General features: G+C 51.7%; 1 protein-coding gene across 1 annotated transcript; it reads left to right on the top strand.

The window, feature by feature from the left end:
* The first annotated feature begins 1,704 nt into the window (after positions 1 to 1,704).
* Positions 1,705 to 3,643, top strand: LOC123061592 (DELLA protein GAI). The gene has a single exon (XM_044484757.1). The coding sequence runs from the start codon at positions 1,812 to 1,814 to the stop codon at positions 3,492 to 3,494; it is 1,683 nt and encodes a 560-aa protein (XP_044340692.1). The 5' UTR covers positions 1,705 to 1,811; the 3' UTR covers positions 3,495 to 3,643.
* The last annotated feature ends 11,201 nt before the right edge of the window (positions 3,644 to 14,844 follow it).

Here is a 14,844-nt window from a genome sequence, read left to right as displayed (position 1 = left end):
TATAGTTATCCGTTGGGGCGTCAAACGGACTCCGAATGCGATGAAACTTGGCAGGCAGCCTACCTACACTATAAAAACACCGCATGCCGACTTTCATCCCATTCCGAGAACATTTTCCGGCCACTTATAAAATAATATTTCGGACATGCCGCGGGCGCGTGCAAGTGTGTCTGGGCTCAGAACGGACAACGGAAGGAACTGGGAAATCCGGATGGATGAAAGTTTTTAAAACATGATGATGCAATGCACATGACGACATGACAAGATGCAACACGCAAGCGAAAGACAAGGCAACAACAGCGAATAACTGGCGGACACCTGGCACATCGGTCTCGGGGCGTCACATGATGCGGAATACGTACCTACATTATATTGATGAATTGGGGTTATTGTGTATGGCTCTAGGTTGTGACTGTTATATGATGAATTTCATCCAACACAAATATACATCACTGATCCAATGCATACGCTTTTTGCATATTGATCTGTGTTAAGTTACTTTTGTTGTTGCTCCTGTTACAATCACTGCAAAACTGCTACTGTTACTGTTACCGTTACTATTGTTACTATTACCATTGCTATCAAACTATCATACTACTGTGCTACTAAACACTTTGCTGCAGATATTTAGTTTTCCAGGTCTTGTTGAATTGACAACTTAACTGTTAATACTTACAAATATTGTTTGACTCTCTTTGTGTCGAATCAATAAATTTGGGTGAAATACTACCGTCGAAGACTGTCGCGATCCCCTATACTTGTGGGTTATCGAATACCTGATTGAACCAACTGTGGCAGACACCGAGAGGCTCTTGATAATCTTGAAAGCAAGAGGGTGGCGAGGTTTGCTCGGATCTCATGACTGCATGCATTGAAAATGAAAAAACCGACCGAAAGCTTTACAAGGGTAATATGAGGGTCATGTTAAGAAGTGTACCATCATTCTTGAAGCAGTTGCATCTCGTGAGCTTTGAATTTGGCACGTTTTTTTGGCATTGCCCGGGTCTCACAATGACATCAATGTGCGGTAGCGATCATCATTGTTTGCTAGGCTGACTGAAGGAAAAATTCCTCCTTGACACTATACTGTCAATGAAAATTAGTACAACATGGGCTACTGTTTAGTTGACGGTATGTATCCTCCATGGACTACCTCTGCCAACACCATCTCTAACCCAGTTTGCTAAAAATATATCATTTTGCCCAAAGAGAGGAAGCAGCTAGAAAAGATGCTGAAAGGGCATTTGGAGTTTCGCAGTTGTTCGTAAACCTACTAAACAATCAGATTAAGAGACCTTATGGGAGGTGATGATCTATTGTATGATCATGCACAATATAATCATGAAGGATGAGGGTAAGGATGCTGTCGCATCTCTTGAATTTGAGAATATAGGTGATCCTATTAAACTTCGTTGCCGAAATCCGGACACGTTTAAAGAATTTTGTTTAAATATGTCAACAAATTCATCATCGACCAACCTCCGATCAATTGAAAACCTGATCGAGCACCTACGAGAGGACAATATATTTGAGGTCAGATGCATGCGGCACGAGGGAAACTTCCTCGTGCTCACTGAATACAAGAAAAGTGTTTAAAACCTGATTTGTGCTCCCACGGTTTTTCAGAAGTTGGAGATACAGGATTCCAAACTCCGAGATCCTGAGAGACAAAATCGGGAAACAGGAATTGACAGAAGGCGAGAGGTGGGGCACGGTGGTTCCTCTCCTCGGCCCGCTCGTCCGCGGTCTCGCTCGCTCGCCTCTCCTTCGTTCTCGTTCCCGTGGCCGGTCTACGTGTCCCCTTCCGCCCCATGCTCGTGGCCGCCTCTCCACGTGTGTGCGCGCGCTACCCCGGCCTCTCCGACGTCACTCGCTCACCCCCTCACTCCACTACATGTACACGCATGACACCCCGCCTCGCCAAGCGCGCACGCACGCCATTCCACCACTTCCATCCTCCCACCGCCCACCGCTTCCACTCCGGAGGTATGGCAATGGGCACCTTCCCCTTCCAGTGGCCCATGGACCCCGCGCCCGCGCTGCCCTCCGGCCTCGACGGCAGCTTATTGCCCTCTCTGCTCCCGCCTCCGCCCGCGCCGGTGCCCGACGACGGCGCGGCGTACTACGCGGCGGCGGACATGCAGGCCTCCTCTATGCCCGAGCTGGCACCGCCGTTCCCGTCACGGGACGCGGTCGCCGCCGAGCTGGCCATGCGGCGCGCGGAGGAGGAGGTCGCCGGCATCCGCTTGGTCCACCTCCTCATGAGCTGCGCGGGCGCCGTCGAGGCGGGCGACCACGCGCTCGCGGCTGCGCACCTGGCCGACGCCAACGCCTCGCTCGCTGCCGTCTCCACTGCCTCTGGCATCGGCCGCGTCGCCGTTCACTTCACCGACGCGCTCTCCAGACGGCTGTTCCGGTCGCCTGCCACTCCCCCGGCCACCGACGCCGAGCACGCCTTCCTCTACCACCACTTCTACGAGGCGTGCCCCTACCTCAAGTTCGCGCACTTCACGGCCAACCAGGCTATCCTCGAGGCCTTCCACGGCTGCGACAGCGTTCACGTCATCGACTTCAGCCTGATGCAGGGCCTCCAGTGGCCCGCTTTGATTCAGGCCCTCGCTCTCCGCCCCGGCGGCCCGCCGTTCCTCCGGATCACCGGCATTGGCCCGCCCTCCCCACCAGGCCGCGACGAGCTCCGCGATGTCGGTCTCCGCCTCGCCGACCTCGCGCGCTCCGTCCGCGTGCGGTTCTCCTTCCGCGGGGTCGCCGCCAACAGCCTCGACGAGGTCCACCCGTGGATGCTCCAGATCGCGCCCGGCGAAGCCGTGGCGGTCAACTCCGTGCTCCAGCTCCACCGCCTCCTCGCCGACTCAGCCGATCAGGCGCCCATCGACGCCGTTCTGGACTGCGTCGCCTCCTTGCAGCCCAAGATCTTCACGGTCGTGGAGCAAGAGGCGGAGCACAATAAACCGGGGTTCCTCGACAGGTTCACCGAGGCGCTCTTCTACTACTCGGCCGTGTTCGACTCTCTGGACGCCGCGAGCGCAAACGGCACGGGGAACGCGATGGCCGAGGCGTACCTCCAGAGGGAGATCTGCGACATCGTGTGCAACGACGGCAGCGCGCGCATGGAGCGACACGAGCCGCTGTCGCAGTGGAGGGACAGGCTGGGGCGCGCGGGGCTGAGCGCCGTGCCGCTGGGGGCGAGCGCGCTCCGGCAAGCCAGGATGCTGCTCGGGCTGTTCTCCGGCGAGGGGCACTCCGTGGAGGAGGCCGAGGGGTGCCTAACGCTCGGGTGGCACGGGCGGCCGCTGTTCTCGGCGTCGGCGTGGCGGGCGGTCACCGTCAGCGGCGACGTCGACGGCGAAGATAACCACACCAGTAACAACAGCAATTTTAGCGGCAGTAGTGGCGGTGGTAGTGACAGTAATAACAGCAGCAGCAGCAACGGTAAGTGTAGCCGGGTTGTTGGTGCGAGCAACGTGTTTTTGTAATCGCGGGGTGGTTCCATCGTAAATCGCGGCCCGGAAATCTCAATGACATGGAACTCTCGAGCTTAGCATCGGTATCGTATTGCTGACACTGCCAAACCGAGTAGGAGTATTTTTCTTCTGCAACACTTGGCATCTCAACTGTTTCAATATCACGAGGAGTCAATCCGATGCATGCATGAGCACAGTATAGAAAATGCGAAGGTTAGGTGGGAGGGGACATCTCATATCTTGGATCCCTTGGCTTTTTCTAAGCATAAACAAACAATGTTTATTATGTCACACAAATCCACACCTTGATGCAATGAGACTCAACGAATCTAGAAACACTGCACAATCCCCCCTCGCAGACGGCGATCTGCAAGCCAAACCATCATTACTACTGTACTGTTCGTGTTCGTGCGACGATGGGAATGAGATGGATACTGACGTGGATGTAGTACGGGGAAGGCAAATCGCATCAGGGTCTTCCGTTATAAGATGTGCAAGCTGTACCACGGGACGGGACAGTCGGCCTGTCGATTACTGAAAACTGGTTGCAGTTTCCAGGCTGGTCGACTACTGAAAACTGGCCGCAGTTTCCAGTGGGCGCGTGCGGTTGAGCGGATTCTTCGGAGGTGCGGCCGCACGGCAGCGGAGGATACCATACACTCCACCAGTCTGTCACGTGTTGCGGTACTGTTCTGGTACTCCTACCAACGTACGCCTGTGATCGTCACGTCGTCGGCGCTAGGCACCAGTAGCTACTACTCCAGTAGCTACCTGTAGCAGGCCAGCACACGGCGCTGGCGGAAACGGAAGGTCGATCGGTATCGTAGATCCATTCGTACTGCTCGTAGCTGGTAAGGCTACTGCTGTGAACGGCGGGGCAGAGGGAAAATGTGCTGGCGGGGCAGCGCGAGCAGGAGGAGCAGTGCGGACCACCACGTTCACCTGCCGCAGCGAGCCGCCCTCCCCGTCGTATGGAAGGACGGGTGGCTGCCGCCTGCTGGGGCACGCCACGCTTCGGCTGGGGCTTCTCGCGCCAGGCACCACACGCGACGCGCGCACCGCTCCAGCCGTGGTGCTATTGATGCGGTGAACAGCGCTGCTGGGCTTCGTCACCCCGGAGCCGTCGGATCACAGCAGCAGCCCGGTGTGGGTCGTCAAACCACCGATGGGACCTCTATAACCGCCTCGCGCGCCTCCTCTTGAAAAAAGTTTAGGCCTCCTTTGGGTTGGAGGAATATCATAGGAATTCTAAAGGATATGATTTTTATAGGATTTTTTAATTTACAGCTCTTTGGTTCATAGGAATGGATTTCTATTCCTACATAGGATTAGTTCATATCCTTCACATTTTATAGGAAAATAAAAATGAGCCTAGACTCAATGGAAAAATTCCTTTGGTGTCAACCAAATGACACCTCATTTCCTATTCCTACTCATAAGATTTGAGATACTCGTCATCTCATTTCCTACAAAATTCCTATTCCTACGATAATCCTATCCTATGAACCAAAAGAGGCCTTAAGGCCTTCTTTGATTCATAGGATATGAATTTTATACGAATAGAAAAATCATAGGAAGTGAGATGACATGCATGTCAATTCCTATAGAGAAAGAGATGTCATTTGGTGCATAGGATAGGATTTTTTCCATTGAGTCTAGGCTAATGTTTTTTTTCTTGCAAAACATGAAGGATTGATTTCTATCCTACATAGGAATAGGAATCCATTCCTACAAACCAAAGGGCTTCAAAGAAATTTTTCCTTTGCAAATCCTATCCTATAGAATTCCTACAAAAATCCTACAAACCAAAGGAGGCCTAAGGGGTTTAGTGTTCCTGCCTCCAGTCAAGGCCATGAGCGCAGTGGATCCCTGACCCTTGTCGACGACAGGACTTGGTTTTTAGATATTTCTTTCGGGTCTTTTTTATAGTTTGTGTCCTCTTCAGATAAGACCGCCGCCGCCGTGCCTCTATGAAGATGGAATAAAGTTCTTTCCGCCCAGCCCCATCCCAGTGATACATCTAGCATCGTCGGTGGCGTGTGGATGTGTGCCTACAACGGATTTGTCTTTGACGTATTTGCTCATATCTGGTCATTGTTCGTCTACATTCTTGCGTCTTCAGTTTGTACCGTTGCAATCTACGCTACTCTTCATCGGTGACGTTTGTTGTTCTGTTGCACAGGTCTTATGGCACTTGGCACGACAAATTTCGAACTATCTACTACAAAAGTTCTGCCCGGCTCTGGCGAAGGAAGGGCGATGATGGCGGTGCGCCTTTGGCTCGCTTCAGTGCTTTTAGTCGTCGTTGTGGACTATAAGGATTTGGATGTAATTCTTATTATTTTCGGTATTTGTTCTACTGTCATGATTGAAGATGAATACATAAGAATTTCTCAAGAAAAAAAACCCACCGAGGGGATCGAGCTCGTGACCTGGTCCGATGACATATGGTCACTTGTGGTCTTGAGGTATAACTGGCAGCATCCTTTTATTCATACATAAGCTTTCTTCTTTTTGAAAAAGACCTCGGGATTATATTGCAGATTCACCAGTAGAACAAGGGACCCCAAAAGTAAATAAAATTACAACTCGGTCCTCAGACCACTGAACGCAGACTAATCTGGCCAAAGCGAGTTGTAGGCGCATGATCGCCGTCGCCACTCCATAATCGGAGCAAGCATCCTTTTGAAGACGACCGTAGCAACCAGGAAGTCTACTAGCTTCATCCACAAATGACCAGCACACCGAAGAGAAGACTGACGTCGTCGAATCTTTGCCGCAAACCAGAGATACGTCCTGAGGGAGTCCTGGATTAGGGTGTCTCCGGACAGCCGGACTATATCCTTTGGCCGGACTGTTGGACTATGAAGATACAAGATTGAAGACTTTGTCCCGTGTCTGGATGGGACTCTACTTGACGTGGAAGGCAAGCTAGGAAATATGGATATGTGTATCTCCTCCATTGTAACCGACCTTATGTAACCCTAGCCTCCTCCGGTGTCTATATAAACCGGAGGATTTTAGTCCGTAGGACAACAAACAATCATACCGTAGGCTAGCTTCTAGGGTTTAGCCTCTCCGATCTCGTGGTGGATCAACTCTTGTAATACCCATATCATCAAGAATAAATCAAGCAGGACGTAGGGTTTTACCTCCATCAAGAGGGCCCGAACCTGGGTAAAATATCGTGTCCCCTGCCTCCTGTTACCATCCGCCTTAGACGCACAGTTCGGGACCCCCTACCCGAGATCCGCCGGTTTTGACACCGACATTGGTGCTTTCATTGAGAGTTCCTCTGTGTTGTCGTTGTTAGGCTTGGTGGCTCCTACTATCATCGATAGCGATGCAGTCCAGGGTGAGACTTTTCTCCCCAAACAGATCTTTGTGTTTGGCGGATTCGCACTACGGGCCAACTCGCTTGGCCATCTGGAGTAGATCGAAAGTTACGCCCCTGGCCACCAGGTCAGATTTGGAAGCTTAAATTACACTGCCGATATCCGCGGAGACTTGATTTTCGACGGATTCGAGCCCCTGCCGTGTGCGCCGCGCGGTCACGATGAGTACGATTCAGCTCTACCATCGGACCGTATTCAGGAGATCGCACCGGCAGCCGCTGCGAACCTCAATTCGGAGTCAGTTGCGCCATCCATGGACGGGTGGATAGACCCCGTCACGGAGGCCGTATCCTCAGCGGCGATCGAGCCGAATATTGACCTTACCCTTCAAGAGAGCCGTGTTGCCAAACTGCCGGATCCTTCTCCGGCCACGGACTTCCAACTGCCTGCGCCCGTTTCTGTCGAATCCGATTGGGCGCCGATAATGGAGTTTACCTCCGCGGATATTTTTCAGCACTCGCCCTTTGACGACATACTGAACTCATTAAGGTCTCTCTCCTTGTCAGGAGAGTCCTGGCCGAACTATGTCCGGCAGGATTGGGATGCGGATGACGAAGAAATTCGCCGCCCACCCACCACCCACTTAGTAGCCACTGTCGATGACTTAACCGACATGCTCGACTTCGACTCCGAAGACATCGACGGTATGGACGACGATGCGGGAGGCGAAGAGGAACCACTGCCCACAGGGCACTAGACAGCCACCTCATCATACGATATATGCATGGTGGACACACCCAAAGAAGGCAATGGCGACGAGACAACGGAGGATGACCCCTCCAAGAAGCAACCCAAGCGTCGGCGTCAGCGACGTCGCTCTAAGTCCCGCCAAGGCAAAAGTGGTGATACTGACACAGGAGATAATAGCACTCTGGACAGTGCCGAAGACGGCAACAATCCCCTCCAGCAAGATTTAGGACAGGAGGATGGAGAGGCCAGCCCTCCTGAGAGAGCGGCAGATGGAGAGGAGGAGGATGATAATTACATGCCTCCCTCCGAAGACGAGGATAGCCTCGACGACGACAAATTTGTCGTGCCATAGGATCCCGTTGAACAAGAGTGCTTCAAGCGCAGGCTTATAGCCACGGCAAATAGCCTTAAGAAAAAGTAGTAGCAACAGCTTCAAGCTGATCAAGATTTGCTAGCTGACAGATGGACTCAAGTCTTGGCGACCGAGGAATATATCCCCAGCGTATGACGCGGCTGATCGGCCACCTCGTGGCCGCGACAGAGAAACATTCCAGCCAAAAGCTCAGCCCCTACTCCGACGCCATTCAAATAGAAAGGCATGGGGAAATACGCTAGACCTGCGAGATGTATTCGAGGACAAAGCAAACCACACAAGATCGATCTACGGATCACGGGGGCGCGCCACTATGCGAGACGATAATCGTCACGCCGGATACAGTAAAAATAAGTCCGGCCGGGCCGAACACAGCGGGCAAGACTCATTTGAGCTGCGTCGCGATATAGCCCAGTACAGAGGCGCCACACACCCCTTATGCTTCACAGACGAAGTAATGGATCATCAAATCCCAGAGGGTTTCAAACCCGTAAATATAGAATCATACGACAGCACAACAGATCCTGCGGTATGGATCGAGGATTTTCTCCTGCATATCCATATGGCACGCGGTGATGACCTACACGCCATTAAATACCTTCCGCTCAAACTCAAAGGACCAGCTCGGCATTGGCTCAATAGCTTGCCAGCAGAGTCCATTGGCTGTTGGGAAGATCTGGAAGTTGCATTCCTTGACAACTTTCAGGGCACTTATGTGCGACCACCAGATGCCGATGACTTGCGCCACATAATTCAGTAGTTAGAGGAATCGGCCAGGCAATTCTAGACATGGTTCCTAACAAAGAAAACTCAAATCGTCGACTATCCAGATGCAGAGGCCCTAGCAGCTTTCAAGCACAACATCCGCGAAGAGTGGCTAGCCCGGCATCTTGGTCAGGAAAAGCCGAAATCTATGGCAGCCCTCACGACACTCATGACCCGCTTTTGTGCGGGAGAAGACAGCTGGCTGGCTCGCAATAATAACATATCAAAGAACCATGGTACTTCGGATACCAAGTACGGCAATAGCAGGTCACGTCGCAACAAATGTAAGCGCCGCATTAACAACGACAATATCGAGGATACGGCAGTCAATGCCGGATTCAAAGGCTCTAAACCCGGTCAGCGGAAAAAGCCATTCAAAAGAAGCACTCCGGGCCCGTCCAGTTTGGACCGCATACTCGATCGCTCGTGTCAAATACACGGCACCCCCGACAAGCCAACCAACCACACCAATAAGGATTGTTGGGTGTTCAAGCAGGCCGTCAAGTTAAATGCCAAAAATGAAGATAAGGGGCCACATAGCGATGACGAGGAGGAGCCCCGGTAGCCAAACACCGGAGGACAGAAGAGGTTCCCCCCACAAGTGCGGACGGTGAACATTATATACGCAACCCACATCCCGAAGAGAGAGCGGAAGCGTGTGCTCAGGGACGTATATGCTTTGGAGCCAGTCGCCCCAAAGTTCAACCCATGGTCCTCCTGTCCGATCACCTTCGATCGCAGGGGCCACCCCACTAGTATCCGTCATGGCGGATTCGCCGCACTGGTCCTAGACCCAATCATTGATGGATTTCACCTCACTCGAGTCCTTATGGATGGCGGCAGCAGCCTGAACCTGCTTTATCAGGACACAATGCGCAAATGGGTATAGACCCCTCAAGGATCAAACCCACAAAAATGACCTTTAAAGGCGTCATACCAGGTGTAGAGGCCCATTGCACAGGCTCAGTCACACTGGAAGTGGTCTTCGGATCCCCGGATAACTTCCGAAGCGAAGAGTTAATCTTCGATATAGTCCCGTTCCATAGTGGCTATCATGCACTGCTCGGGCGAACCGCATCTGCGAGATTCAATGCGGTACCGCATTATTCATACCTCAAGCTCAAGATGCCAGGACCTCGGGGGGTCATTACAGTCAATGGAAACACAGAGCGCTCTCTCCGAACGTAGGACCACATTGCGGCCCTCGCAGCAGAAGCGCAAAGCAGCCTCTTAAGGCAATCCACTAGTTCGGCGATTGAGGACCCGAACACCGTCAAGCGCGCCCGGAGTAATCGGCAACAGGACCGCCTGGCACGTTCCGAGCTTGCATAGCAATGCGGCCCCCACCTCGGCCCAAGCCAAACAGCGAAATCCGCGCCACGCGTACATAATTACGCATTAAAAATACCATGGGCACAGGTAGGGAGGGGGCACGACTACGGCACGCTCCAAGACGCGGCTTAACCGCACTAGGGGCTTCCCGCTTTGTTACTTTTCTCTTTCAGGACATTAATCTCTGGAAACCCTGTCCAGCAGCATGATTGCCGAACACATGATGCAGCAACCAAGGAGGCAGAAAGCTACGTCACACCACGGAACTCCTAGGTGGATTATGATAACGAGTGAAATACTTGCTTTAATACTATTCCTCAGCTTGCCCTTGGAGGGGACATAGTCCTACTTTTTGCTTATCGCACTACCTGTATCATTCTGCTTTAACGCACCTTTTTGAATAAACAATGCATAGCATTAAGACTATTATTGCATTCTTCTTTTATATATATATATATATATATATATATATATATATATGTTCATTCATGACATCTAGCACCCGTACACTCTGGTACGACCAATACGCTAGGGGATTAAGCATACCCCATAATACGGCATGAGAAGTCCGAACACTTTCGACAGTGCGGCACCCCGAAATTATAGCATTGTATGCATCAGCTCTGAATCATGTCTTGGGTCAATAGTTGGGTTTGCCCAGCTCCCATGTTTTGGTACCTTATGTCCCGCTATATCGGCTAAGGTAGCACTGGGAGAACTACTGCGATTGTGCCCCGGTTCTGCTAGGCTAAGCACCTCAGTAGAGAAAGCTAAAACTGACTGTCATGATAAGGCGAGAGACTGGTCGCTGTTCGAGAGGTTTCGAGTCCCTAAAGACTTATGCCGCTTAGAGCGAGGAGTCGGCCCTGTCCGGCTTAAGGCGTGTATCGCGCCCTGAATTCGGCCTTTCGAATACTAGGGGCTTTGCCAAAATTTAAAATTATAGCATTCTATGGCTAAGTGAGAGTGATAACGCATTATAGTCCGATTGCCTTGTTCGTTGTGCTGAGCACCTCCCTCGACAGACACAAAAATGGGAACAAGAGTGCTCAGGTTTATCCCAAACACCCCAGCACTCGTGACATGGGGGAAGAAGCCAACGACTAGCCATCTCTCAGATTTGATAAACAGCCGAACAGAAGGTAATATTTTAAATTCAAACAAGCGTTGCATAGCGCATATGAACAAGTTTTCATAATACAGTATTATACGAGCAAGTTTACTCAAATATTACATCTTTCGTACACTTGTCCGCTACGAGACGGGCACCTTTCAGGACACCCTCATAGTTCATCTCGGGGTGGAGATGCTCCTTGCCCTCCGGCGACCCTTCCTTAATTAGCTTCACTGCGTCCAGCTTGGCCCATTGCACCTTCACACGGCCGAAAGCCCGGCGTGCACCTTCGATGCAGATGGACCGCTTGATGACTTCCAGCCATGGGCAGGCATCCACAAGCCGCCTCACCATGCTGAAGTAGCTGTTGGGAAGGGCGTCGACAGGCCACATCCGGACTATAAAGCCCTTCATGGCCTGTTCGGCCGCCTTGTGTAGCTCGACCAGCTGCTTTAGCTGGTCGCTCATAGGCACCGGGTGTTCGGTCCCAGTATACTGGGCCCAGAACAACTTCTCCGTCGAGCTTCCCTCCTCGGCCTAGTAAAATTTTGCGGCATCCGACACGCTGCGGGGCAAATCTGCGAATGCTCCTGGAGAGCTCCGAACTCGGGTAAGTAACAAGTAATTTACTTTCACATGCTTGCTCTGCATATTGAATGCCTTACCCGTTGCTATCTTCCTCATCGCATCAATCTCCTGAAGGGCCTTTTGGGCTTCGGCCTTGGTATTCTTTGCGCTCTCAATGGCCGCGGCAAGCTCGGACTCTTGTGTCTTCGAGTCAAGCTCCAACGCCTCATGCTTCGTCATGAGAGCTTGGAGCTCTTGCTGCACCTCGCCCACCCGTGCCTCCTGCCTTTCCCGCTCGGTGCACTCCTTGGCCGCTTTGTTTTCGGCCTCGAAAAGTGCTTGCTTCAGGGTTGCCACCTCGGTCGCGGCCCTTGGCAAAATTACAATGATCCTATCATTTTGCAATCGCATTCTTTATATATATATATCCATAGACTAGGTACTACTTACCTTTGTTCTCCTCGAGCTGCCTCTTAGCAAGGCCGAGCTCTTTCTTGGACCCTTCGAGGTCCTGCTTCAGTACGGCGACCTCCGCAGTCAGTGCGGCAGAGGCCAGCAGCGAAGCCTGCATACGCATACAAACATACTTATATTAGACTCCTGCGATATTGTTTGATCCTCTACTCGGCTTTTCTTTGTGAACACCAAACAGAGCATCAGGGGCTACTGTCTATGCGGTAATATTTTTCCTATATTTCAAATACTTACCTCAAAGCCTGTTAGAAGGCTGGCACAGGCTTCAGCCAGCCCGCTCTTGGCGGACTGAACCTTCTGGATCACCGCACTCATAATAGTGCGGTGCTCTTCGTCGATGGAAGTGTTGCGAAGCGCTCCCAGCAGATTGTCCAGTGCCTCTGGATGGACAGAGGTCACCGGCACAGGCGTCTTGCCCCTCTTGGAAGGAGGCCGCCTGCCCGAGTCCGGAACCACTGGAGGTTCGACGCGGTGTTCGGCTGAGGGCCGAACTCGGAGCCTGTTGGGACCCCGATTCTAAGTTACACCGATCTAGCCTGTAACACCTCATATCATTTTGCAGCCTCACGCACGGTATTCCCACGGGTGTCGCCTTACCATGGCCCGGGACCGTTTGCGCCTTTTGGCTCACGTATATGATAGTATCGCTAGCATCCATATGACAGAGAACCCGGGCCGACATGGCTAGTCGTGAACCCAAAGCGGTGCTAACCTATGGGGACAGGCATACATGAATCACATCGAGCATGTCGGTCAACAGCATATGAATCCGGGCTGTAGCACTGGGCTAACAGGACTCCGGGGAACCCGGGCTGTAGCAGGCTAGGCAGGACTCCGGAAGTCACCGCGTGACATTTCCCCGAAGGGACAGACATAGGAACGAAGTGGAACACATGCCGGCCAGTCAAGTGTTCTGAGCAGTAGTGCTGGGCTAGCAGGACTACTATGGCTCAAGGAAGCACTAAACTACATTTCCCCATAAGAGAGGCTGCCAAGGACAAACAACCAGATTGTCGGATCCCACACATAGCAATACACGTCACACGTACGCATAACATGCAAGTATGTGATGTACAACATGGCATCACAACATAACGCAAACTCATATAGATAAAGGCTCAGAAGAACCACATAGCATTAAATACAAACAGGGGTCACATGACCCATCATTCAGAGCATACAAGCAACGGAAGCATTACATGTCTGAGTACAGACAACTACGAAAGAAAAAGGTCGAGGAGCCTGACTATCCACAAGTCCCTCCCAAGGGACCAAGATCGTAGCTGAGGTACAAGCTACTCGTCGAAGTCCAAGTGGTACTACTAGTGAGACAGATGTCTCATCTGCAAAACATAAATAAAGCAAACGTGAGTACAAAGGTACTCAGCAAGACTTACATCAGATCCTATCATACATGCATTTGTATCAAGAAGGTGAAGTGGGGTTTAGTTGCAGCAAGCCAGCTTTGACTCAGTGGCTATCCTGTTCTACGACAACGAGAAACTTCTTTGAGATGAGGCAGCGCACACGAGTCCACTAAGCACCACATCAATACACTACTATGGATTCATCCTCGTCTCCTGACGAGAAGGCCATCCATAGCACTCACACTTGTCTTGAGCATTTTAGAGTATCCACTTTAAGTTGTCTATGTACCACGTAAGCATCCAAGAAGTCCGTAACCGAGGACACGGCTATTCGAATAGATCATGATAACCCTGCAGGGGTGTACTTCTTCACACACGCTCTCACCACTTATCACCATGTACACGTCATGTACCTCGGCAACCTTCAAGCGGAAGCCTGGCGAGGGTGTCGGCCACGACCTGACTAACCACACAAGACTCTAGTCCAGGTTTATCGCCTATTCGGGTTCCATCCGCAAGGAGATCCGGCCGGGGTGTCGCTCACGGCCCCAAACGATATGTGCAGGGTTCCCAAGCCCACCTCGCCGGATGGATCTGCGCTTGGTACACCGTGCCACTTGTGCCTAGTCTGTCCCAAGCCCACCTGGCCGGGTGCCACTTGGTAGACTACTAACACTACCTACAAACACCAGAAACTATTTGCGACTCCTGGACAGAGATCAAGTTGGCTAATAAGTCGAGAGGGGCACTTAAGCATTCCAATGTGTGGTAGTAGCTAGTCATTGGACAACATACACGGAACTCAGTGCTTAAGGACGGTTCCAGTGAGACAACCCACCATGTACTCCTACATGGCCTCTCACCGCTACCTTTACCAAATCGTGTTCACACGCTTAACTCTCAGCACCAGAACATATCGTACCACTCCAATTCATTCCCGATGAATCAGACCTGACACAACTCTAAGCAATAGCAGGCATGGCATGGCAAGAACACAACATGGCTCAATCAACTCCTACACATGCTAGTGGGTTTTAACTATTTACTGTGGCAATGACAGGTCGTGCAGAGGAATGGGTTCAACTACCACAACATAAAGTAGCAGTTGAATCATTGTTGTCCTAATGCAATAATGAGAGCAGGAGCGAGAGAGTAGGATTGTATCGGAATGAACAAGGGGGTTTGCTTGCCTGGTAGATCGACAGGGGGGCACTGCTCCACTGATAGGTACGCTCGAACACTTTCCGGAGCAGGACCTATCGAGAAGGAACGGTGTCGGAAATCA

This window comes from Triticum aestivum, chromosome 3A, assembly GCF_018294505.1.
Source record: "Triticum aestivum cultivar Chinese Spring chromosome 3A, IWGSC CS RefSeq v2.1, whole genome shotgun sequence".
Lineage (NCBI taxonomy): Eukaryota > Viridiplantae > Streptophyta > Magnoliopsida > Poales > Poaceae > Triticum > Triticum aestivum.
This window is presented reverse-complemented; position numbering and strand designations above follow the sequence as displayed.